The sequence below is a fragment of the Athene noctua genome, chromosome 13 (assembly GCF_965140245.1).
Source record: "Athene noctua chromosome 13, bAthNoc1.hap1.1, whole genome shotgun sequence".
NCBI lineage: Eukaryota > Metazoa > Chordata > Aves > Strigiformes > Strigidae > Athene > Athene noctua.
Genome location: NC_134049.1, coordinates 24,279,043 through 24,303,614, shown reverse-complemented (window position 1 = coordinate 24,303,614; position 24,572 = coordinate 24,279,043). Strand labels below are relative to the sequence as shown.

The 24,572-nt window shown below is 46.5% G+C and overlaps 1 protein-coding gene across 1 annotated transcript; it reads right to left on the bottom strand.

The window, feature by feature from the left end:
• Positions 1–6,068: 6,068 nt before the first annotated feature.
• Positions 6,069–7,008, bottom strand: LOC141965664 (olfactory receptor 11L1-like). Its single transcript, XM_074917516.1, is given in 3 exon segments — positions 6,069–6,110; positions 6,113–6,162; positions 6,165–7,008. Coding segments are annotated over 3 exon segments (936 nt in total).
• Between the last annotated feature and the right edge of the window lie 17,564 nt (positions 7,009–24,572).

The following is a 24,572-nucleotide window of genomic DNA, read 5'->3' as shown; positions in this document are numbered from 1 at the left end:
TTGAGATGGAGGGGAGAGAGGCCAAGCAACTGGGATCTTTGGCCAAGGACGCTGGCATTGATAGGGAAATAGGGAAACAGACTCAAATCCTCAGCCTTTGGAAGCGACTCCTGCTCAGTGTAAGGGAGAGGCACCCCTACAAGGATGATATCCTATGTCAGCTAAGCAAATGGACCAGCATTGAGAAAGGCATCCAGAACCTCAGGGAGCTGGCTGTGTTTGAGATGATCTATGGCGATCTGAATAATGAGCGGTCACCCATGGACCCAGATCAGGCCCCTCGCACACACCTGATGTGGCGAAAGTTCCTGAAGAGCACACCAGAAGCGCACTCAAAAGCATTGGCAATAGTGTCCTGGTGGACAGACACCCAGACTCTAACAGCGGGTGGAGTGGTTGGCAAGCTCCGGCAATATGAGGGAAATCTCCCTTCATCTCACCATTCCCTGGTCTCAGCTGTGGAGGAACTGTCTCAGAGGGTCCAGAAAATGGAAGAGGACATGTCCTACGTTCCACCTCCACGGACTGATGTCTCAGCCATTAGAAGTAAACGTTTCCTGACCCAAGAGAAAGGCAGCAGAAGGCACACACCACGAGGCACCCTGTGGTTTTTCCTCCTCGACCATGGAGAAAACATGAGGAGGTGGGATGGACAGCCCACTGCTGCCCTAGCTTCACAAGTAGAGCAGCTGAAAGGGAAGACCATCACAAAAGGGGAGTCCTACAAGAAGAGTGCAGCTCCAGTGTCCAGTCAGAAATCCCCCAGACAGAATAGAATGGCCAACGTTATGTGTGACCCTCTTGAGGGGACCAGTGAATCATTCTTGCAAGAAGTGAGAGATGATGAGCAGGATTAGAGGGGCCCTGCCTCCAGCCAGGTGGAGGAAAGGGATAATGGGATTTACTGGACAGTGTGGATCCGATGGCCTGGCACGTCAGACCCACAAGAGTATAAGGCTTTGGTGGACACTGGTGCACAGTGTCCCCTGATGTCGTTGAGCTACAGTGGGGTTGAATCCATTTGCATCTCCAGAGTGACAGGGGGATCCCAACAGCTGACCCTACTGGAAGCTGAAGTGAGCCTGACTGGGAAGGACTGGCATAAGCACCCCATTGTGACTGGCCCAGATGCCGCGTGCATCCTGGGCATAGACTACCTCAGGAGAGGGTACTTCAAAGACCCAAAAGGGTACAGGTGGGCTTTTGGTGTAGCCGCCCTGGAGGAGGTTGAACAGTTGTCCACCTTACCCGGCCTCTGAGAGGATCCCTGAGTGGTGGGGTGGCTTAAGGTTGAGGAGCAGCGAGTGCCGATTGCTACCAGGACGGTGCACCGGCGGCAGTACCGCACCAACCGAGATTCCCTGGTCCCCATCCATCAGCTGATCCGCCAACTAGAAAGCCACAAGGTGATCAGCAAAACTCACTCACCCTTCAACAGCCCTATATGGCCAGTGAGAAATCCCAATGGCGAATGGAGGCTAACTGTGGACTACCGTGGCCTGAATGAAGTTACGCCAGCAATGAGTGCTGCAGTGCCGGACATGCTGGAGCTCCAGTATGAACTGGAGTCAAAGGCAGCCAAGTGGTACGCCACAACTGACATTGCTAACGCGTTCTTCTCCATTCCGATAGCGCCAGAGTGCAGGCCACAGTTTGCGTTCACTTGGAGAGGCATCCAGTCCACCTGGAATCGATTGCCCCAGGGGTGGAACCACAGCTCGACCATTTGCCATGGACCGGTCCATACTGCACTGGAGAAAGGTGGGGCCCGAGAACACCTGCAGTACATTGATGACATCATTGTATGGGGGAACACAGCAGGGAACTCTTTGAGAAAGGGAAGAAGATAATTGAAATCCTCCTGAAGGCCGGCTTTGTCATTCAGCAAAAGAAAGTTAAGGGGCCTGCAAGGGAAATTTAGTTCCTATGAATAAAATGGCAAGATGGGCGTGGCCACATCCCAATGGAGGTGATAAACAAGATAACAGCCATGGCCCCACCAACCTCTAAAAAGGAGACTCAGTCTTTCCTGGGCGCTGTGGGGTTCTGGAGGATGCACATCTCAAACTACAGCCTGATTGTGAGTCCTCTCTACCATGTAACACGTAAGAAGAACGATTCTGAATGGGGCCCTGAGCAACAACAATCCTTTGAAGAAATTATGTGGGAGATTGCCCGAGGAGGAGCCCTCGGGCCAGTCCAGGATGGGCAAGAGCTTAAGAACATGCTCGATACTGCAGCTGGGGAGAATGACCCTACCTGGAGCCTCTGGCAGAGAGCATCTGGGGAAACCCGAGGCCGACCTCTAGGCTTTTGGAGCCGGGGATACAAAGGCTCTGAAGCTAATTATACACCAACTGAGAAGGAGATACTAGCAGAGTACGAAGGAGTTCAGGCTGCCTCAGAAGTGGTCAGCACTGAAACACAGCTCCTCCTGGCACCCTGACTGCAAGTGCTGGGGTATGTTCAAAGGAAAGGCCTCCTCCACGCATCATGCAACCGATGCCACGTGGAGTAAATGGGTTGCATTGATAACACAGGGGGCTTGAATAGGGAACCCCAGCCGCCCAGGGATACTAGAGGTGATTACGAACTGGCCAGAGAGCAAAGATTCCGGGATGTCACCAGAACAGGAGGTGACACATGCTAAGGAGGCCCCACCATATAACGAGCTGCCGGATGAGGAGAAGCGATATGCCCTCTTCACTGATGGGTCGTGTCGCATTGTGGGAAAACATCGACCATGGAAGGCTGCTGTATGCAGTCCCACACGACGGGTCACTGAAGCTGCTGAGGGACAGGGGGAATCGAGCCAGTTTGCAGAGGTGAAATCCGTCCAGCTTGCTTTGGATACTGCTGAGCGGGAAAAGTGGCCAAGGCTCTACCGCTACACCGACTTGTGGGCAGTGGCGAAAACCCTGTGGAAATGGTTGCAGCAATGGAAGCAGAACAACTGGCAATGTAAGGGTGAAACCATCTGGGCTGCTGAAGTATGGCAGGACTTTGCAGCCCCTGTGGAAAACCTCATTGTGAAGGTGCGCCATGTGGATGCCCATGTACCCAAGAGTCGGGCCACTGATGAACATCGACACAACCAGCAGGCAGACCGAGCTGCTAAGATCAGAGTGGCTCAGGTGGACTTGGACTGGCAGCGCAAAGGTGTACCGTTCATAGCCCAGTGGGCCCACGAGACCTCGGGCCACCAAGGTAGGGATGCAACATACAGGTGGGCTCGAGATCGAGGGGTGGACCTTACTATTGACACCATTGCAGAGATCATCCACGGATGTGAGACATGTGCTACAATCAAACATGCCAAGCGGGTGAAGCCCCAGCGAAACGGAGAGCAATGGCTGAAATATAGATATGGAGAGGCCTGGCAGATCGACTACATCACACTGCCACCGACCCGCCACAGGAAGCGCCACGTGCTCACAATGGTGGAATTAACCACTGGATGGCTGGAAGCTTACCCGGCACCCCACGCCACCGCCTGAAACACCATCCTGGGCCTTGAGACCCAAGTTCTGTGGCGACACGGCACCCCAGAGAGAACTGAGTGAGACAACGGGACCCACTTCTGAAACAACCCCATAAATGCCTGGGCAGAAGAACACGGCATCGAGTGGGTCTACCATATCCCCTACCACGCACCAGCCTCTGGGAAGATTGAGCGCTACAATGGACTGTTAAAAACCACATTGAAAGCGTTGGGAGGTGGGACCTTCAAAGACTGGGACATGCATCTAGCAAAGGCCACCTGGCTAGTCAACTCAAGAGGGTCTGCCAATCGAGCTGGCCCGGCTCAGTCAAAACCTCCACGTGCTGTAGATGGGGATAAAGTCCCTGTGGTGCGCATGAGGAATGTATTGGGAAAATTGGTCTGGTTTAGTCCTGCGCCAGGCAAAGGTAAAGGCAAACGCATCCACGGGATTGCTTTTACTCAAGGACCTGGGTGCACCTGGTGGGTGATGCAGGACAAAGGAGAGGTCCGATGTGTACCACAGGGGGACGTGATTCTGGGTGAGAACATGCCATAAAATATGCTGTGCCTTTGTAAATTATTACTTTGTTATTGTTGACTGCTAAATGGCAGCTGGATATGACGCAGATGGTATAGAATAAAGGGGTGGATTATGTCCTGGTTCAGCTAGGATAGGGTTAAGTTTCCCCAACAGAGAGAGAGGGGGAAGGGATCTCCAGCCGGGTTATTCATACCATGCTGGCGTCAGGTCCAGGGGCGGAACCTTTTCACCTTGCTTTTTGGCAGGCTCGGTGGCGGGAACCCTTTGTCCGTAAACCAGCTACCGGTATTTCTCTGTATATCGTTCATCTTGTTCACTGTTATTGCTGTTTATTATTATTATCATTGCTCCTGTTGTTTTTCAGATTGTTCTATCAATCTGTTGTATTAAATTTCTTGTTATTTTAGCCCGGGTCTGTGCCTAACTTCCAGCCCGACCGGCCGCGGGTGGGGGAGGGGCAACGGCAACATGCTCTCCGTCCCCGGCAGTCTTAAAACCTGCACACACTACCATTCATAAACTCTGTATAGTGAAGAGGTTTACCTGTAGTTACAGGTAATGTAAGGGTATGTGGAAGGTGAGTGTCTACTTCATTATGGATATCCACTGAAGGACCTTTTTTATGCCAAAAGGGATAAGTAAAGGGAGAAACCGGAATGAACGGAGACACAAAGATGATAGACAACAGGTAAAGGAGACAACGCCAAAGACAGAAAGTGTCCAGTTAATAATTGATGGGCCATTTATAAACTCCAGACAAAGCTTCAGAGAGGACTACATGTGCTTTCAAACAAATAGGAAGGAGGAAACAAGAGGAACATCAGGATTTGGGGTCTTTAAGGGGTGTGGGTGGAGCTACAAAAACAGGTGAAGGAATGTGCAGGGATTATACATCAGGATGAGGGACAAACTTGTGAGGAAAAAAGCAGAAAGTATCAATAGGGCCTTAATGTGTAAACAATTGCTGGTCAGTATGCTTGTCTGACCAAATCCTGTGCCTGATCACCATGCTTTGTCTTATCTCTTATTAAATCCTTTCTTAACTTTGTCTCTGTGGAAACACTGTCTGTCCCAGGTGTGTGTGAGTAGCTGTAAGGACTGTTAGCTACTAGGCAGACAGGCATGGGGGGATATGGGAGGAGCAACTGGCATCAGAATGAGAGTGTTGATGCCCCTTGCCCATGGTATCAGCTACTGGAGTGAGTGGGGTCTCAGAGTCAGTAGCTGGAGGAGCCGTAGCTCTTGGGACCAACAGTATTCATGTCCCACAGACTTTGTGTCCAGAATACCAACTACTTGGGGGAACAGAGACGAGTGGAGCAAGTGAGATCTCAGCACCAGCAGCTAGAGTGAGACCACTGGGTCAGCCTGCATGCCTGATGCCAGCTGCTAGGGGAGAGAGCAGAGGGTTCGTATCTTCCTCAAACCTCATGTGTGTCTAAATATGTGTGTGTGTATGATTCGTAAGCAAACTTCAACCTGGACTAGTTGTGGAGAGGGAGGTCTTGGGTCCGAGTTTGCATAGGACTCTGGGTATGGCCAGCAAAAACTGGGAAAGCTACAGGTGAACTATCTCTCTAGAATGACACTGTTATGCATAAGAAAAAGAGGTACTTCAAGAGTGTGATTCATTTTATCTAAAACAATGCAGACTCATGGTGTTCTGAAAGTTTCTAAACATCATCACTTCTCTGACATTTATTATGAACCTTTCAGTGAAACAAAGCAAATGTGTTTGTTTATTGTCACTACCTGAATTCAGACAAATGCATATAATTTTCTTACTCATCTCTCATCATAGAATAGTCATGTGCAAATCAGATTTCTTCCACTGCGTTGCCCAACGTATCTCTAAGAGTGGTAATATTCTGTGAATAATAGAAAGATAACAGGGACTAGTCATGTTCTTATGTTATTCTGAGGGAGGCAACAACTGTTGCTGTTACTCACGCTCATGATAATAACCTGTTCAATAGTCAGAATACAACAGAGTCTGAATATCAACAAGTCAGTCAAAAGAGTCAGTCTTTAAGTGTTTTCAGCTTAGAAAGAACGAAGACTATGGTGTCTGATAACTATTTTTTTTCCAAGTCTTTCTTGAATGTCTTGTTTCTCAATCTGTAGGTTACTGAGTTAGAAGGGGTGTGACCACTGTGTAGAGAACAGATACAGCCTTATTGAGCTCTGAGGACAGGTTGTAGGTGGGACAGATGTACATGGAAATCACTGTACCATAGTATATAGTCACTACCATGAGGTGTGAGCTGCAGGTGGAGAAGGTAATTCTTTTTCCAGAAGCAGAGGGTATCTTCAGGATACTGTGAATTATAAGTAGGTATGAGACAAGAGTCGACAGAAAGCAGCTGGAAAGGACCAGGAGAGACAGGATGAAGATGACAGCTTCTGTGACAGTGGTGTCTGAGCATGACAGCTTCAACAGTGGGGAGATATCACAGAAGAAGTGGTCAATGAGGTTATAACTGCAGAAATGCAATCTGGAGACCATTAGACAGGGCAGAAAACCAGAGAAAACACCAGTGACCCAGGAGCCCACAGTGAGATGGATATAAGACTCAGCAGTCATGGCCACACCATAGTGCAGGGGTTCACAGACTGCAAGGAATTGGTCATATGCCATTACTGCCAAGAGGTAGCACTCAATGGCTCCCAGGGAAATTAAGTAGTAAAGTTATACTATGTTTCCTGAGAAAGAGATGCTCTTCCTCTTTGCCAGTAGATTGGCCAGCATCTTGGGTACAGTTGTAGTGGTGTGACAGGCCTCTAGGAAAGACAGATTCTTGAGAAATGTGTACATGGGTGAATGAAGTTGTGGTTCCAGTGTCACCACTGAAATAATAATGACATTTCCTAGGATGGTGAGAATGTAAATAACCAAAACCACTGTGAATAGCAGGATCTGGCTGTGTGGTTTGCTACTGAAGCCCAGTAGCCTGAATTCCAGTACTGCTGTAATATTTGACATCTCTTAAAAAGAGGTAGGATTTGTCTGCTAAGGAAGTAATATCAGAATATGTTAACTTTCAGTGGTGAGAGCACTATCTATAAAGATTATGATTGTCAAATAAACCTTAGGGAACAGTCTGTCCTCTCTCCTTCCCCTCCCTCCCCTCCTTCTCTCTCTCCTTCCTGAAATATGTTTTAACATGTATTTAATGAACTTCACATAGAAAATTATAGAATGAATTGCAAAAAGTCCAGTAGACAGCTACTCTCCACACTTGCACACAAGGATATGTATAAGGACATATATATATATCTCTCTATATACATATAGAGATATATATATATATCAGCTATACTAATCCATAGTAAAAAGGTACACATAAACTTACACATATACAACACATGAACTCAGACACACACACACAAGATCTGCTTTTCATTGCAAGAAACATAAACCCATCAATTATTTGCATGGTCCTGAACATACATATACAAGAGCACACATAACAACTCTCAAAATGCTGTCATGGAGGAGTACAAACTTGCACACAGATTCACCATCAATCTTACAATTTCTTGTTAAATACTGTGAGCAAACATAGAATTTCTACCTCAAGAGTGGGATCCATAGAGAATAATCTGTTACTAGAAGCTGATTAAGAGCAATGTAGTACGTAAGAATAAACTCAATCTCCCATATCCATAAGGCTGATGCACAGAGCAGTGGTATCTACTTACCTATGAATCAACATGCATAATATTGAGTATGTGTCCAATTTTTACAGAGTTATTTTCCAAGCTGTGAACACATTAGGTAGTGCTATATTTCAATCTGCATTCAGGTCCTTGTCTCAGACTGGATACATCAGTAACTTACATATTTCAGGTTGAGGCACAATTAATGACAGTATCAGAAAAATATTTACCTGGTATTTAACCATCCTTTTACTCTGTAGTTTGAGTTTTATCACTAAACCCTTACATTAACTACAACATCATATTTGATAGAAACCATTTTAGACTGAACTACCTCCTGGTCAGTTTGACTTTCATAAATATAGATAGACACAGATAAAGGCAGAACTGTACAAAACATTGATTTCAGTCATTGTTGAGGATCTCTGGGGAGTAATTTCATGGGTGGAGACACTTTATAGGGCACCCCAGCTACAATGGACTGATAACACATCTGAAAGAAAGAGCTTGTTAGTAAAACTGTATCCAAAATTCACCAGAAATAGTATAGATCTTTCAGCTAACCAAACTGTTTTCTGGGAAAAAATCATATGTAACAGATCAAATCATTTTAATGTCAAATTCTATGTTGAAAAATAAAAGTTTTTTAAAGCACACAAAAATACATTAAGGATTTCAGTCTGGAACACTTTTACAGTATATTTCACTCAGGCTATATCTTTCCACTACATGTTATGAGTAACGCTTTGGGAAAGTTGTCTAGGCAAAGCATGTTGCTGCTTGTTCACCAGGGATGTGCTTTCAAGGGTACTTTTCATAATGTCTGACTACCTTCACAAACATTACAGGAATAAAGTAAGAAAAAAAATGGGGAAAAAACCTTTTGCTACTTATTTCTTGTTTTTTTTGGGGTTTTTTTCCAATCTGTGATCTAGAAAGAGTAAAATATAGAAGCCTATCTTCCTAACTATGATTTTATTTTTCTGAAAAACAGAAAGCTTACTGATGAGGAAAACTGTAAAGAAAAAATTCTCATGATATTTCATGATATTTCTGTTTCCAAGTAGATTTAAAAATACAAAAGAGAGTCAGTGGAAAGCTGCCATAAGGTCCCCCTAAAGCCACCTCTTCTCCAAGCTGATAAAGACCAGCTCTCTCAGCCTCTCTTCACAGGGAAAGTGCTCTAGCTCCTTGGCCATCCCATAGCCCTCCACCGAACTCATTCCGGCTTGCTGATACTTCACTTGTCTTTACTGAGAGGTCTAAATACTGGAAGCAGTATATAGATGTGGTTTAACTAGTTCTGAATAAATTAGGGGAATAATATTTTCTCTTGATCTACTGGCTATGCTCCTTTTAATGTACTCCAGATCCTTTTGATCTTCTTTTCTATCAGGGCACACTTCTGGCTCATGTTCAGCTTGCTGTCTGAGAAGACCACTGCAAGTCTTTTTGAGCAGAGCCAATCCCCAGTCACACAGTCCACAGTCCATGCTGTTGCAAGGGGGGATCTACCTTCCCAGGACCAGGATTTAGCAACTGTTCTTGTTGAATTTAGTAAGGTTTCTCTTGGCCCATCCCTCCAGTCTGTCTGTGTCTCTTTAGATGGCAGTTCTGCATTTGAACATGCCAACTAGTCACCCTAATACGGTGTCATCTGCTACCTTGAATAAACTTCTTTGCTTCCTCTAAGTTATTCAGAAACACATTAAACAAGATGAAGAACAGATTATATACCCCTATGGTACTTCCCTTATTATTTGCTTTCAGACACAGTACTACCCACTAACCACCACCCTCTGAGATGTATTGATGGGAAAGCAAAGAAAAGGGGAGAAAAGTGTCCAGTTGTGCATAAGCAGACTACTGGTAAGTACACTTATTTGAACAAGCCCCATGTCTGGTCACTGCAATCTGCTCTATCTTCTGACTTTATTCATAATTATTTTCTCGATGTGCAGTACAGTAAATTAATAATAGGTATCACTTCGGCTGATGATGAATGATCTTTAATTTTATGTACACCCTTGGACACTGGCCTTGGACAGCACTTAGTAACTCAGTGTCCATATGTTTTTCTGTAGACCGCTGCAAAATCCATGTCTGAAAGAATTCTGTAGAAATGTCTTGTGGATTAGTGATACAGAAGAAATTTTCTGAAACTGTAAAGCTGACAACATGGATTGATAATTCAAGCCAATTCAGTCATCAACATGTGTTCACATACAGAGTCTACCAGTATTGTCGTGTTCAGATTCCCCTTCCAGAGCCCAGTGAAGTAATAGACATCAGTGGTGTATCTGTCTAGACCCAGGCAAGGTTGTTAAACGCTAGCTGCCTAGGCTTAGGGAATTGAGTCCCATGTTAGAGGCATAAAGCATACAAGAGCAAGCACTAAGTTAGGCCACCGATATCACTTTCTAGCTCTTTTTTTTTTTTTTTTTTTTTTTTTTTTTTTTGGCACTGGCTCCATCTCCAGGAGCTGTTGTAGAAGCTGAGAGACCTGGTTCCCATGTATAAGCTACATACAGCTCTGCAATCTGATCTTGGACCAAGGCCTGCTAGGCTTTGACTTGGCAGAGATAGGAGTGTGAGGTCTTATACCTATTAAATGTGTGGGACCTGTGTTGCTTGGCTTTATTAAGGTTTTTTCAAACTTCAGTGTAAATTGCATAGTTGATCTTCCTAAATTTTATTAACATCAGTTATTATTTTTCCAGATTGATCTGTATACGTAGAACAACTAACATTTAAAATAGTACATACTCCTCCTTGTGAAGATAAAATCACATCCAATGCCATTTTATTCTGAAAGGTTATTTTTGAAAGTTCTGTCACCTCCTTTTGCAGGGTAAGTAATCCACAAGCAGTAGAATTTGCTAATTTTTTAATCTCCCCAGAAACATTTAAAATTGCCTTCTCCAATTCACTAACTCCTAAAGAGGGGATAAGCCATCTCACAAATGAATGGTTGGTCTTTCAATCAGGGGATTGCTTGTACATCGAGTTTGAATTAAGAAGGTTCTATGCCATGTTGAACCTGTAATAGTTTTTGGATGAATTTCTAAATCAGTAGACATCATTTCTAAAGTGAAATACCTCCCCAATTCAGTGACAAGCCTTTATAGGCCTTGTTTCCACATAGCCAAAATATCCCCAGATCTTCTGGTGCTCACCAACTTAAATACAATCCCGTGGAAATAGAAGTAGTATTTGGCCTTGAGTCCAATTTCCTACAAAGGAATGATTTTTACACAAACAGTGGTTATCAACACTTGGGGAATAGTATCTCTGTACACAATGGGCTTGTGAGTAATCTCACGAGTCAGATAAACCTATTTCCCAAATTTGTTCCTCATACGTCTCAGAGAAAGTGGTGTTATACCAATATTTCTTCCAATTTGCATTCCTGGGAATTGGAATTCTGTGGAATGGCTGGGAAACAATGGACATGTTATGAGCGATCTAGACTGAGTGGCCCCACTGTAATCAGGCTGTAGCTGTTGTGAAGAACACCTGCAAGGCCAAGGGGTTGAGAAACTGCGTGGGTTGCAAAATGATAAGGAAGCTGGAATGTGGAAAAAAAAGATGTTTGCCTAACAGAAGAACTGTGCATGGACACCACAATGGGACCAATCATAGAGGGCATAAGGGCACATGGACAAGTAGTTTTAGCCTATTAGCAATCAAGTAGCTGCGTGTGTGCTTTATGGTAGTCTATAAATTGCTGTGTATCCTTTAATAAAGTGGCATTAACTTGATCACATTGATCATATAAGTTGTGTCCAGAACTTCTGCGCCGGCAGGTGGCGCCCGAACAGGGATCCTCCCCTTGGTGCTCGCCCGAGCAAGAGAAGATGGCCTACAGGGGATGGAAGACAGCTGAAACGCGGGCACTGCCCTGGCACCCAGGAAGATGCGCGCGTGCAGGTTGGATAACTCGCCCTGATCAGGTGAGCAGCTGGGGAGGAGATGGAGTCCATGCCGAGCAAAGAAGAAGCAGCAGTGGTTAAACTCGTCCAACATATGGTCTCTGTGAGAGGATTATTTTATGATGAGGGGAACCTGAGGAAGTTGCTGTCATGGGCTGGACAGCACAGGCTAATCCCCACATCAAGTGCAGCCTTTGAAGTAGTTACATGGGAAAAAATCGGTGCGGCACTGTGGGATGACATTAGATCAGGTTCCAAAGACTGTGAGAAACACTCCACCGTGTGGAGATTGATCCTAGAGACTCTGAAAGACATGAAAGCAGGAAGGTAGACCACCACTTCTGCTTTCGCTGCCTTGCTAGCAGAAGCAGAAGGCACTGGCTCTGAAGATTTCACTACTGCTATGACGTTCGCGGGATCCCTGTTCCCCAAGGCAGCTCCTAAAAGGAGGGGTGGGGACGCCTTACATGCAGCGCCCAGGGACGTTTCGCTCACCCCACCCGTGCGGCAGAAAATTCAAGAGCAAAAATCAACAGATTTGCTGCCGCCGCTGCGCAAATCTCCCCTTTCAAGCTCAAGGGAACAATCACCGGAGCACACCACCGCCCCACCTCCCTCCCACTGCCTCCTGCCCAAGTCCGTGCGCGCTACCACTGCTGAGCCCTAGCCCATGCTCCCTACTGCCACCGCTGCTGAGCCTGCGCACGCCACCGCTGCCGCCTAGTTAGAGGAAGGCGACTACCCCCCTGCCCCCGTCCTCACCTCTGTCACCCCGATTGGTGAACGAACAATATAGTTATGGCTTACAAGATGATCAGTTGTGAGAACTAACGAGAGAACTAGTAGAACAACTTGACTTACAAATATAGGAATCAGCTCAGCTTATTCTGACCACACAGCTGCCACCCCCACTTGCTATTAACCCCTTCTTTGATGACGCTGGGGGGGGGGGGGGGGGGGGGTGTCTTGGCCGGCTGAAACAGCAGCAATCGAGCCGCTGCCACTGTCGGCTCTATGGAGGGGGGGAGGCCACTGGAAGGCACGAATAGTAGTGTTAATCCAACTCGTCAATGGCGTGGAGTTATTCGCGATGCAATAATAGAGGGGCAGTTTAACCAGTTTGAACCAATGGCATTTCCAGTGACTGTAACCCCACAAGGCCATGAGTGGGAGCCCTTAGATTGGAAAGTAATTAAGGAGGCAAAATCGGCAATAACACAATATGGTTTAAAACCATCATATACTAATTCGATAATCCAACACATTTTTACAGCAGATTTATTAACTCCCTATGACATGTGCATGGTTATAAAGTCTTTACTAACCCCTTCCCAACAATTGCAATTTTTTCAACGTTGGCAAGCAGCCTGTGAGGCTGCGGCAGCTGAACCCTGGCAGCAAGGAGATCTTCTACATGGAGTGAAAGCTCAAATGCTGATAGGTACTGGTCACTTTTCCAACCTGCATGTGCAAGTGGAGCTTCAACGAGAAGTGTTACATGTAACCCGAGATTTAGCCCCAGCAATTTTAGCCATGCATGATGAAAAAACGGGGCCAGCATTTTCAGGAATAAAACAAAGGCCCATAGAGCCCTATTCAAAATTTATTGATAGATTACATGCTTCTATTAGTAGTCATCCTGATTTAAATGAGGAAATGAAGGCTAAATTTTTTTATATGATTTCCTATGAGAATGTTAATGAGAAAACTAAGAAAGCCTCAAGTCTCTTACTGTGAGGATCCACTGCTGGTCAGCTGCTGGAGGCAACTGAGCAAATGCTTGACCAGTAAAAAGCTGCCTTTATGGCTTCTATTGTGCACAACAAAAACAGAAAAGACAAACAAGATAAGAAGTTTTTACTTGTGGAAAATTGGGTCATTTTAGTTCAGATTGTCGTAAAAAATGTCAGCACTGTCAAAGACATAGCTATCACGCTTGTCCATCTTACAAGCAGGGAAACGGGAGGCGGAGCGTGCCCCACCCTCACGTGATGACACAAGTCCAGGGTGCTTGGACCACTGTTCCGCAGCCACCGCTGGAAGTGCAGGGGTGGACCTGGCAACAGCAGTATACATTACCCTTACAGATATTACTGTACAGCTGGTTGATTCAAATTTGGTGGGACCTCTGGGATATGGTTTAAGTGCCTTATTAATCGGACATTCTTCAGCATCTAGGAAAGGTATTTTTGTTGTTCCAGGACTTATTGATGCTGATTTTGAGGGAATAATTAAAATTGTGGTATATACACTTACTCCCCCCTTGACTATCATGGAGGGATGGAAAATTGCTCAGTTAATCCCATTTCAATCAGAGATACTCAATGCAGAACAAAGAAGGAGGGGATCGAATGGGTTTGGGTACACCGGACAACCAGATGTTTTATTAGCTATGGGTATCAGTCGGGAAAAAACAGAGGAGCAAATGGAGATGAAACACCCTAGTGGACAAACAAGCAAATGGCAGGTGATTATAGATCCTGGGGCAGATGTCACGATCGTACCCTTTCATAAGTGGCCTACACAATGGCCCTTAGTGCCAGCAGCTACAGGAATATGAGGAGTTGGAGGGACTCAAGTCACATCTATCAGTAGAAATGTAATAACATTTACATTTCCTGATGGCAAGATAGTAACCACACGTCCCTGTGTGGTCCACTTACCTATGGCGCTGGTAGGGAGAGATCTGCTCAGTCAGGTGGGAGCTCGACTGATTACTTTGCCTTTTTAGGCGCGGCCATGGTGCAGCAGCCAATCCTAAAGTTAACTTGGAAAACTGATGAACCCATATGGATTGACCAGTGGCCGCTAAAACTGGACTGGCTGCAAATTATTAATGATTTGGTATTAGATGCCAGACATATCGTGCCTTCAACTAGCCCATGGAACACTCTAATTTTTATAATTCAGAAAAAATCTGGGAAGTGGCATCTGTTACATGATTTACGAGCAATTAATTCAGTTATGTGTGACATGGTGTCCTGGTTCAGCTAGGATAGGGTTAAGTTTCCCCAGCAGAGAAAGGGGAAGGGATCTCCAGCTGGGTTATTCATACCATGCTGAATTCAGGTCCGGGCGCTGGAGCATGGGAACTTTTTTTCCTTTGTAGCTTTGGTCTCGGGAAGCACACGGCGGGTTTGTTCTGTAACCATTGTGGTATTTCTCTGTATATCTTTTGTCTTGTTCACTGTTATTGCTGTTTATTGTTGTCATCATTGCTACTGTTGTTGTTCAGATTGTTTATCACACTGTTGTATTACATTTCCTCTTATTTTAACCTGGGGTTTGTGCCTCACCTCCAGCCTGAACAGCTGTGGGTGGGGGAGGGGCAACGGCAACGTGGTCTCCAGTCCTGGCAGGGCTTAAACCACCACACATGGGCACTTTACAACCTGGTTTACCTTCCCCAGTAATGTTGCCAGAAGGTCGAGACCTGGTTGTTATTGATTTAAAAGACTGTTTCTTTACAATCCCCTTACATCCAGAGGATGCTGAAAAGTTTGCCTTTACTGTACCATCAGTAAATAAAGCCAAACCAGCAAAAAGGTATCACTGAGTGGTGTTACCACAAGGCATGAAAAATTCACCCACGATGTGTCAGTCATTTGTTGCGTGGGCTTTAGAACCCATCCGGAAACAGTGTCCTCATTTACTTATTTATCACTATATGGATGATATCCTGGTATCAGGAAAACAGCTGGACTATGAGACAATTTTGGGTCAGCTACAATACAGTCTCAAACATAGGGGATTACAGATAGCACCAGAGAAAGAGGGACCATGGCTTTATCTGGGTTGGATTATTACAAATGGAATGATTCGTCCTCAAAAGATTAACACAGCAAATGTGCAGAAATTAATAGGGGATATCCAATGGGTTCGTAGTATTTGTGGAATTACGAATGATGATCTGAAGTCATTGATGCCCCTCCTGGGAACTTCTGTACTAGCTCAGGAGTGCCGTCAACTGGATGAGGATCAGCAACAAGCATTACAGGTAATAGACGATAAAATAAGGACAACTTATACCCACAGGTGACTGGATGATAAAGCTCTTTCTCTTATGTTAGTCAACTCTGGGGGTGAATGTGAACACCCATTAGGGCTTATTGTTCAGTTGAGTGAAACAACACCAAATTTACGAATTTTAGAATGGATTTTTCTCTCCTTCCAGCCCAGAAAAACAGTTGTGACACGCCCTGAATTATTTTCACAGTGTATTATTAAAGGAAGGCAACGAGTTTTAGACATTTCAGGCATCTAACCAGCAGTCATCTGTATACCTGTATCTCAGTTATATTTAGATTGGTTACTAAGTACTTCAACAGCTTTTCAAATAGCAATTGCTGATTTTTTAGGTATTATCACTAATAGTTACCCTTCGGACAAGTTCCTTATTATGCCATCATCGGTTTGAACAAATACCTGTACGATCAGAGGTGCCTGTAAATGGGATAACTGTCTGCACTGATGCTGGACACAAATCTCAAAGAGCTGCAGACACTTGGAAAGAAGGGGACACCTGGGAACATAAAGTACTCCCTGGGGGGCTTGGAGACTCCTTAAAGACTTTAGAACTTCGAGCTGTTATCTGGACCTTTCAACATTGGTCTCAAGACCCTCTCAATGTAGTATCAGACTCATTGTATGTTGTGGGTACGGTACAACATCTAGAACATAGCATGGTGAAACCTGTATTAAATCCTGCATTACATACTTTGTTGTTACAATTGCTGATGCTTTTGAACTCACATCAAAACGAATATTTTATTGTGTGTATTCGCAGCCATCAACAATGCGGAGGTCTGGCGTTGGGAAACGCCCAGGCTGACCAGCTTGTCGCTCCAGCCTGGACTGGTCCTGCTGTTAAAACCTTTGAACAAGCCAGGCTGCTGCATGAGTTCTTTCACCAGTCAGCAAAAATGTTAGCCAGACAATTTCACACTCCTGTAGCTCATGTTAGTGGAATTGTGCAATCCTGTCCCGACTGCCAGAGGGTAGGACTTGGCCTCGGTTTGGGAGTTAACCCTTGAGGACTTCGACCTCTACAACTTTGGCAGATGGATGTGACACATATCCCAGAATTTGGCAGGCTTAAATATGTGCATGTCTCAATTGATACCTTTTCTTTAGTGCTTTGGTCGACAACACATGCAGGAGAAACAGCATGGCATGTAATTAAACATATGCATGCTGCAATTATGGCATTGGGTGTGCCTGCACAGAGCAAAACTGATAATGGTCTGGTCTACACTTCTTGAGAATTCACTCATTTTTGTCAACTCTGGGGTATACGTCATATCACAGCCATACCACATTCCCCCACGGGACAAGCCATCATGGAAAGAACACACCAAAACTTAAAAGCACTTTTTCAAAAACAAAAAGGGGGAGAGGTCTTGGCTCCTTCACAGTGACTTGCAGAAGCGGTGTATGTGTTAAATTATTTATGGCTTACAGGTGATAGAGATGAACCACCGGTGTTAATACATGGTTTGGGTTTGAAATCTGATATAAACCAATGTGATAACAGTGTTTTTGTTCAATACAGGGATGTCGTTACAGGAGAATGGAGAGGACCTGCAGAGCTAAGAATAACTGGTCGTGGATATGCTTGTGTTGTTACAGATACTGGTGTCAGATGGGTTCCAAGTCAATGGGTGTGGCCCTGGAAAGGAGAAGTCAGGAAGAATGATGCTGAACACTAGGCTTACTCACAGGTCCTGGGCAGGGGTTTATGCCTGTATTTCTACAGGTAACCATTCATCTACATAGATTCCTGCGAAGTGGATGAAGCCATAGACAGCAAACAATGATGATAACAACCCTGTGTCTTGAAGCATTTCAGAGACACCAACATCAACTGAACTTGGCTCTGACCCTGTTGCTGACAGCACTACATCCAGCAAACAGTGAAGCCTTTTGTCTTTTACTGAAATTGTAGTCGTTTTATGCAGCTGTTCGAATATAATCGCTCACTACAGATTAGATCAAGGGACATGACATAGCCTGTAGAGGGTATTAGCAGAAATTAGTTTAGACTTCTGAAAGCACTTAACTTTGCAGTGTGTTAATTAGAATAATAAGATAGTAGATAAGAGCTGTGGTGTTGGGATAAAATGTTCCTTGAAGTTAACAGGTATACTGGGATGACTGAAAGTAAGAAGTAAAAATAATGACAACACATAGAACGGAGACAACCTGGACCACATATATTCTCACTTGTTTTATTTTAGGTAGTGAAGGGATTTTCAACATTTTAGCTAGAGCAAACATTTGGGTAATGTGGGCAAATACATCTGGGATAAAGGATTTTTGCCGGAGTATGCAACAAGTAAATAACCCTTTTCAAACCTTCTTAATTGGTATTCTGTTGCAGGAGAATGAAACTAGCTTTGATGGATACAGTGGAGAGTGGACTTGACTAGCAGTCAGGTGCTTGCAACGGATGTTGAATGGTTTAACTGAGTAAATGGTTAAGTAAAGAGAAGTCTGGATCGCTCAAAAACAAAAAAGGGGATTTGTGGAATGGCTGGGAAACAACGGACGTGTTATGAGCGATCCAAAGTGAGTGGCCCCACTGTAATCAGGCTGTAGCTGTTAAGAACACCTGCAAGGCCAAGGGGCTGAGAAACTGTGTGAGTTGCAAAATTATAAGGAAGCTGGAATGTGGAAAAAAAGATGTTTGCCTAACAGAAGAACTGTGCATGGACACCACAATGGGACCAATCATAGAGGGCATGAGGGCGCATGGACAAGTAGTTTTAGCCTATTAGCAATCAAGTAGCTTTATGGTAGTCTATAAATTGCTGTGTATCCTTTAATAAAGTGGCATTAACTTGATCACATTGATCGTATAAGTTGTGTCCAGAACTTCCACGCCAGCAGAATTCCTACCAGTTGAAACCCTTGATCTACTGTTTTAAGTAAGGCTACACAAATCTAGCCTTCACTTAGATTAAAATTGTTAATAAAAGAACTCATTAAAGACGCATTCATGTTTTCTTCCCACATATTCATTGGATTGACTTGGTTAAGATCCCTAGGTTTCTGAATAAGTCTGTTGTTTCAATATAAATTTAAATGAGGGTCTGGATGATTGTCCTGGTTCAACTAGGATAGGGATGAGTTTCCCCAGCAGAGAGAGAGGGGGAAGGGATCTCCAGCCAGGTTATTCATACCACGCTGACGTCAGGTCCAGGGGCGGAACCTCTTTTTACTTTCTCTTTTGGTTTTGGGGTTGCGGCACACACACGCGGAGGGCTTGTTCCCTGACCATTTTGTGGTATTTCTTGGTATATCTATTGTCTTGTTCACTGTTATTGCTGTTTATTGTTGTTTTCATTGCCACTGTTGTTTTTCAGATTGTTCATCACACTGTTGTATTAAATTTCTTCTTATTTTAGCCTGTGGTCTGTGCTTAACCTCCAGCCTGTCCGGCTGAGGGTGGGGGAGGGGCAACAGCACCGTGCTCTCCGGTCCCAGTAGGGCTTAAACCAACACAGTCTTAATAACAGCAACGTGCTTTCCGGTCCTGGCAGGGTTTAAAAAAGCACAGCCTTAATTGGCACCCAACATGTGGCTCGAGAGCTGAAGTAAGAATAAAAAGGGACAGACCCTGACCAGAGTGTGATAGAGCAATCTGTTGGGTGTAATCTTTCTGTTTGTATTTGTATTTGTTTGATAAGAAAATGTTTGCAATGCTGGCCCACTTGCTTGCGTGGTGGGGCTGGATTAATCCTTATATCCAGTGTATGATGCCAGTGGTGGCGTTTGTTATCAGTGGAAAATGTATAAAGGGTCTTATGTTGTTATACGGGCTATTGAATGCTTATAATGCCTTTGTATCGCTGGGGGGGGGGGGGGGTGGGCTGGTACCTGTTTGCCGTTTGGGCTTTTGTTAGGGGTATCACCCCCTCTATGGGTGAGCCAGGGGAAGAGATCCTCTCAGCTTTGGGGAGTTTCAGTTATCCTTGGAGCCTGCAGGCCAGTGTGATTGTGGCACAATGCTTTCTGAATGTCTGCCTGATTTCGGTTTTGGCCATGCGGCACTTCTCTAACAATAGCAGTGCCCGGAAACCTGCCCTGAGGTCAGATAATAGTGAGTGGCAACGGGTGTGGGAAAAGATGGGCAAAGGCCTGAGTGGGTGGGCACCCCCAATGCTTTGGAACTTCACTCCTGAGCAAATGCAGAGCCCTGAGAAGCTGATGGAGTGCTTAGAAAGGGTGTGTTACCAAACTGGCAAAACCCAGGAGAAACAAATCGCTGCAATGTGTTGGGGATTTGCCCATGCATACCGTGTCCTCTTTAATACTGCCCGCCGCTCTCCAGGGGAAGAAAAGGCTACAGAACCTGATAGTGAACTCACTGAAACTGCCTGTCTCCCCGGTCCAGATACTGAGCCAGTCTCAGTCGCCTCCACCAGCACAGCGACTGAGCCAGAAAGCCAGCCAGTGCCGGTATCAGTCACCTCGATACAGAAGACAAAATATACCAGAAAGTCAGTTCTCAGAGTGAGGGATGGGGAAGAGCCAGGCCCATCACAGGAAGAGGAGGAAGGACCAAAGTTGATTATCTCATCTCTATCCCCGACTGAGCTGCGAGATATGCGGAGAGATTTCGGCTGCCTTGGAGACGAGCAGATTTGCACCTGGCTGCTCCGATGCTGGGACAATGGAGCCAGTGCTTTTGAAATGGAGGGGAGAGAGGCCAGGCAACTGGGATCTTTGGCCAAGGATGCTGGCATTGATAGAGAAATAGGGAAACAGACTCAAACCCTCAGCCTTTGGAAGCGACTCCTGTTCAGTGTAAGGGAGAGGCACCCCTACAAGGATGATATCTTATGTCAGCTAAGCAAATGGACCAGCATTGAGAAAGGCATCCAGAACCTCAGGGAGCTGGCTGTGTTTGAGATGATCTATGGTGATCTGAATAATGAGCGGTCACCCATGGACCCAGATCAGGCCCCCTGCACACACCTGATGTGGCGACAGTTCCTGAAGAGCACACCAGAAGCACACTCGAAAGCATTGGCAAGAGTGTCCTGGTGGACAGACACCCAGACTCTAACAGCGGGTGGAGTGGTTGGCAAGCTCCGGCAATATGAGGGAAATCTCCCTTCATCTCAGCATTCCTGTGTCTCAGCTGTGGAGGAACTGTCTCAGAGGGTCCAGAAAATGGAAGAGGACATGTCCTACGTTCCACCTCCACGGGCTGATGTCTCAGCCGTTAGAAGTAAACGATTCCTGACCCAAGAGAAAGGCAGCAGAAGGCACACAACACAAGGCATCCTGTGGTTTTTCTCCGTGACCATGGAGAAAACATGAGGAGGTGTGATGGACAGCCCACTGCTGCCCTAGTTGCACGAGTACAGCAACTGAAATGAAAGACGATCACAAAAGGGGAGTCCTACAAGAAGAGTGCAGCTCCAGTGTCCAGTCAGAAATCCCCCAGACAGAATAGAATGGCCAACGTTATGCCTGACCCTCTTGATGGGACCAGTAAATCATTCTTACAAGAAGTGAGAGATGATGAGCAGGATTAGAGGGGCCCTGCCTCCAGCCAGGTGGAGGAAAGGGATAATAGGATTTACTGGACAGTGTGGATCCGATGGCCTGGCACGTCAGACCCACAAGAGTATAAAGCTTTGGTGGACACTGGCGCTCAGTGCACCCTGATGCCTTCGAGCTACAGTGGGGTTGAATCCATTTGCATCTCCGGAGTGACAGGGGGATCCCAACAGCTGACCCTACAGGAAGCTGAAGTGAGCCTGACTGGGAAGGACTGGCATAAGCACCCCATTGTGACTGGCCCAGATGCCGCGTGCATCCTGGGCATAGACTATCTCAGGAGAGGGTACTTCAAAGACCCGAAAGGTAACCGGTGGGCTTTTGGTGTAGCCGCCCTGGAGGAGGTTGAACAGTTGTCCACCTTACCCCGCCTCTGAGAGGATCCCTCAGTGGTGGGACGGCTTAAGGTTGAGGAGCAGCGAGTGCCGATTGCTACCAGGACAGTGCACCGGCGGCAGTACCGCACCAACCGAGATTCCCTGGTCCCCATCCATCAGCTGATCCGCCAACTAGAAAGCCAGAAGGTGATCAGCAAAACTCACTCACCCTTCAACAGCCCTATATGGCCAGTGAGAAAGCCCAATGGCGAATGGAGGCTAACTGTGGACTACCGTGGCCTGAATGAAGTTACGCCAGCAATGAGTGCTGCAGTGCCGGACATGCTAGAGCTCCAGTATGAACTGGAGTCAAAGGCAGCCAAGCGGTACGCCACGACTGACATTGCTAACGCATTCTTCTCCATTCCGATAGAGCCAGAGTGCAGGCCACAGTTTGCGTTCACTTGGAGAGGCATCCAGTCCACCTGGAATCGATTGCCCCAGGGGTGGAACCACAGCTTCACCATTTGCCATGGACTGGTCCATACTGCACTGGAGAAAGGTGGGGCCCCAGAACACCTACAGTATATTAATGACATCATTATATGGGGGGACACAGCCAAGGAAGTCTTTGAGAAAGGGAAGAAGATAATTGAAATCCTCTTGAAGGCCAGCTTTGCCATTCAGCAAAAGAAATTTAAGGGGCCTGCAAGGGAAATTCAATTCCTAGGAATAAAATGGCAAGACGGGCGTGGCCACATCCCAAAGGAGGTAATAAACATGATAATAGCCATGGCCCCACCAGCCTCTAAAAAGGAGACTCGGTCTTTCCTGGGCACTGTGGGGTTCTGGAGGATGCACATCCCAAACTACAGCCTGATTGTGAGCCCTCTCTACCGTGTAACCCATAAGAAGAACGATTTTGAATGGGGCCCTGAGCAACAACAATCCTTTGAACAAATTAAGCGGGAGATTGCCCAAGCAGTAGCTCTCGGGCCAGTCCAGGAAGGGCAGGAGGTTAAGAACATGCTCTAACCGCAGCTGGGGAGAATGGCCCTACCTGGAGCCCCTGGCAGTGAGCATCTGGGGAAACCCGAGGCTGACCTCTAGGCTTTTGGAGCCGGGGATACAAAGGCTCTGAAGGTAATTATACACCAACCGAGAGGGAGACACTATCAGCGTACGAAGGAGTTCAGGCTGCCTCAGAAGTGGTTGGCACTGAAACACAGCTCCTCCTGGCACCCCGACTGCCGGTGCTGGGGTGGATGTTCAAAGGAAAGGCCTCCTCCACGCATCATGCAAACGATGCCACGTGGAGTAAATGGGTTGCTTTGATAACACAGGGGGCTTGAATAGGGAACCCCAGCCGCCCAGGGATACTAGAGGTGATTACGAACTGGCCAGAGAGCAAAGATTCCGGGATGTCACCAGAACAGGAGGTGACACGTGCTAAGGAGGCCCCACCATATAACGAGCTGCCGGATGAGGAGAAGTGATATGCCCTGTTCACTGATGGGTCTTGTTGCATTGTGGGAAAACATCGACTATGGAACGCTGCTGTATGCAGTCCCACACGACGGGTCACTGGAGCTGCCTGGGGACAGGGGGAATCGAGCCAGTTTGCAGAGGTGAAATCCGTCCAGCTTGCTTTGGATATTGCTGAGCAGGAAAAGTGGCCAAGACTCTACCTCTACACCGACTCGTGGGCAGTGGCGAAAACCCTGTGGAAATGGCTGCAGCAATGGAAGCAGAACACCTGGCAACGTAAGGGTAAAACCGTCTGGGCTGCTGAAGTATGGCAGGACATTGCAGCCCGCGTGGAAAACCTCATTGTGAAGGTGCGCCATGTGGATGCCCATGTACCCAAGAGTCGGGCCACTGATGAACATCGACACAACCAGCAGGCAGACCAAGCTGCCAAGGTCAGAGTGGCTCAGGTGGACTTGGACTGGCAGCGCAAAGGTGAACTGTTCATAGCCCGGTGGGCCCATGAGACCTCGGGCCACCAAGGTAGAGATGCAACATATAAGTGGGGTCGAGATCCAGAGGGGGACCTCACCATTGACCCCATTGCAGAGATCATCCACGGATGTGAGACACGTGCTGCAATCAAACATGCCAAGCGGGTGAAACCCCAGCAAAATGGAGAGCAATGACTGAAATATAGATATGGAGAGGCCTGGCAGATCGACTACATCACACTGCCACAGAGCTGCCACAGGAAGCGCCACGTGCTCACAATGGTGGAAGTAACCACTGGATGGCTGGAAGCTTACCCAGCGCCCCATGCCACCGCCCAGAACACCATCCTGGGCCTTGAAACCCAAGTCGTGTGGCGACACTGCACCCCAGAGAGAATTGAGTCAGACAACGGGACCCACTTCCGAAACAACCTCATAAATGCCTGGGCAGAAGAACACGGCATCGAGTGGGTCTACCATATCCCCTACCACGCACCAGCCTCTGGGAAGATCGAGCTCTGCAATGGACTGTTAAAAAACACATTGAAAGCACTGGGAGGCGGGACCTTCAAAGACTGGGACATGCATCTAGCAAAGGCCACCTGGCTAGTCAACACAAAAGGATCTGCCAGTCGAGCTGGCCCGGCTCAGTCAAAATCTCCATGTGCTGTAGATGGGGATAAAGTCCCTGTGGTGCGCATGAGGAATATATTGGGAAAAATGATCTGGTTTAGTCCTGCGCCAGGCAAAGGTAAAGGCAAACCCATCCACGGGATTGCTTTTGCCCAAGGACCTGGGTGCACCTGGTGGGTGATGCAGGACAAAGGAGAGGTCCGATGTGTACCACAGGGGGACGTGATTCTCGGTGAGAACATGCCGTAAATTATGCTGTGCCTTTTTAAATTATTACTTTGTTATTGTTAACTGCTAAATGGCAGCTGGACATGACGCAGATGGTATAGAATAAAGGGGTGGATTATGTCCTGGTTCAGCTAGGATAGGGATGAGTTTCCCCAGCAGAGAGAGAGGGGGAAGGGATCTCCAGCTGGGTTATTCATACCACGCTGACGTCAGGTCCAGGGCGGAACCTCTTTTTATTTTCTCTTT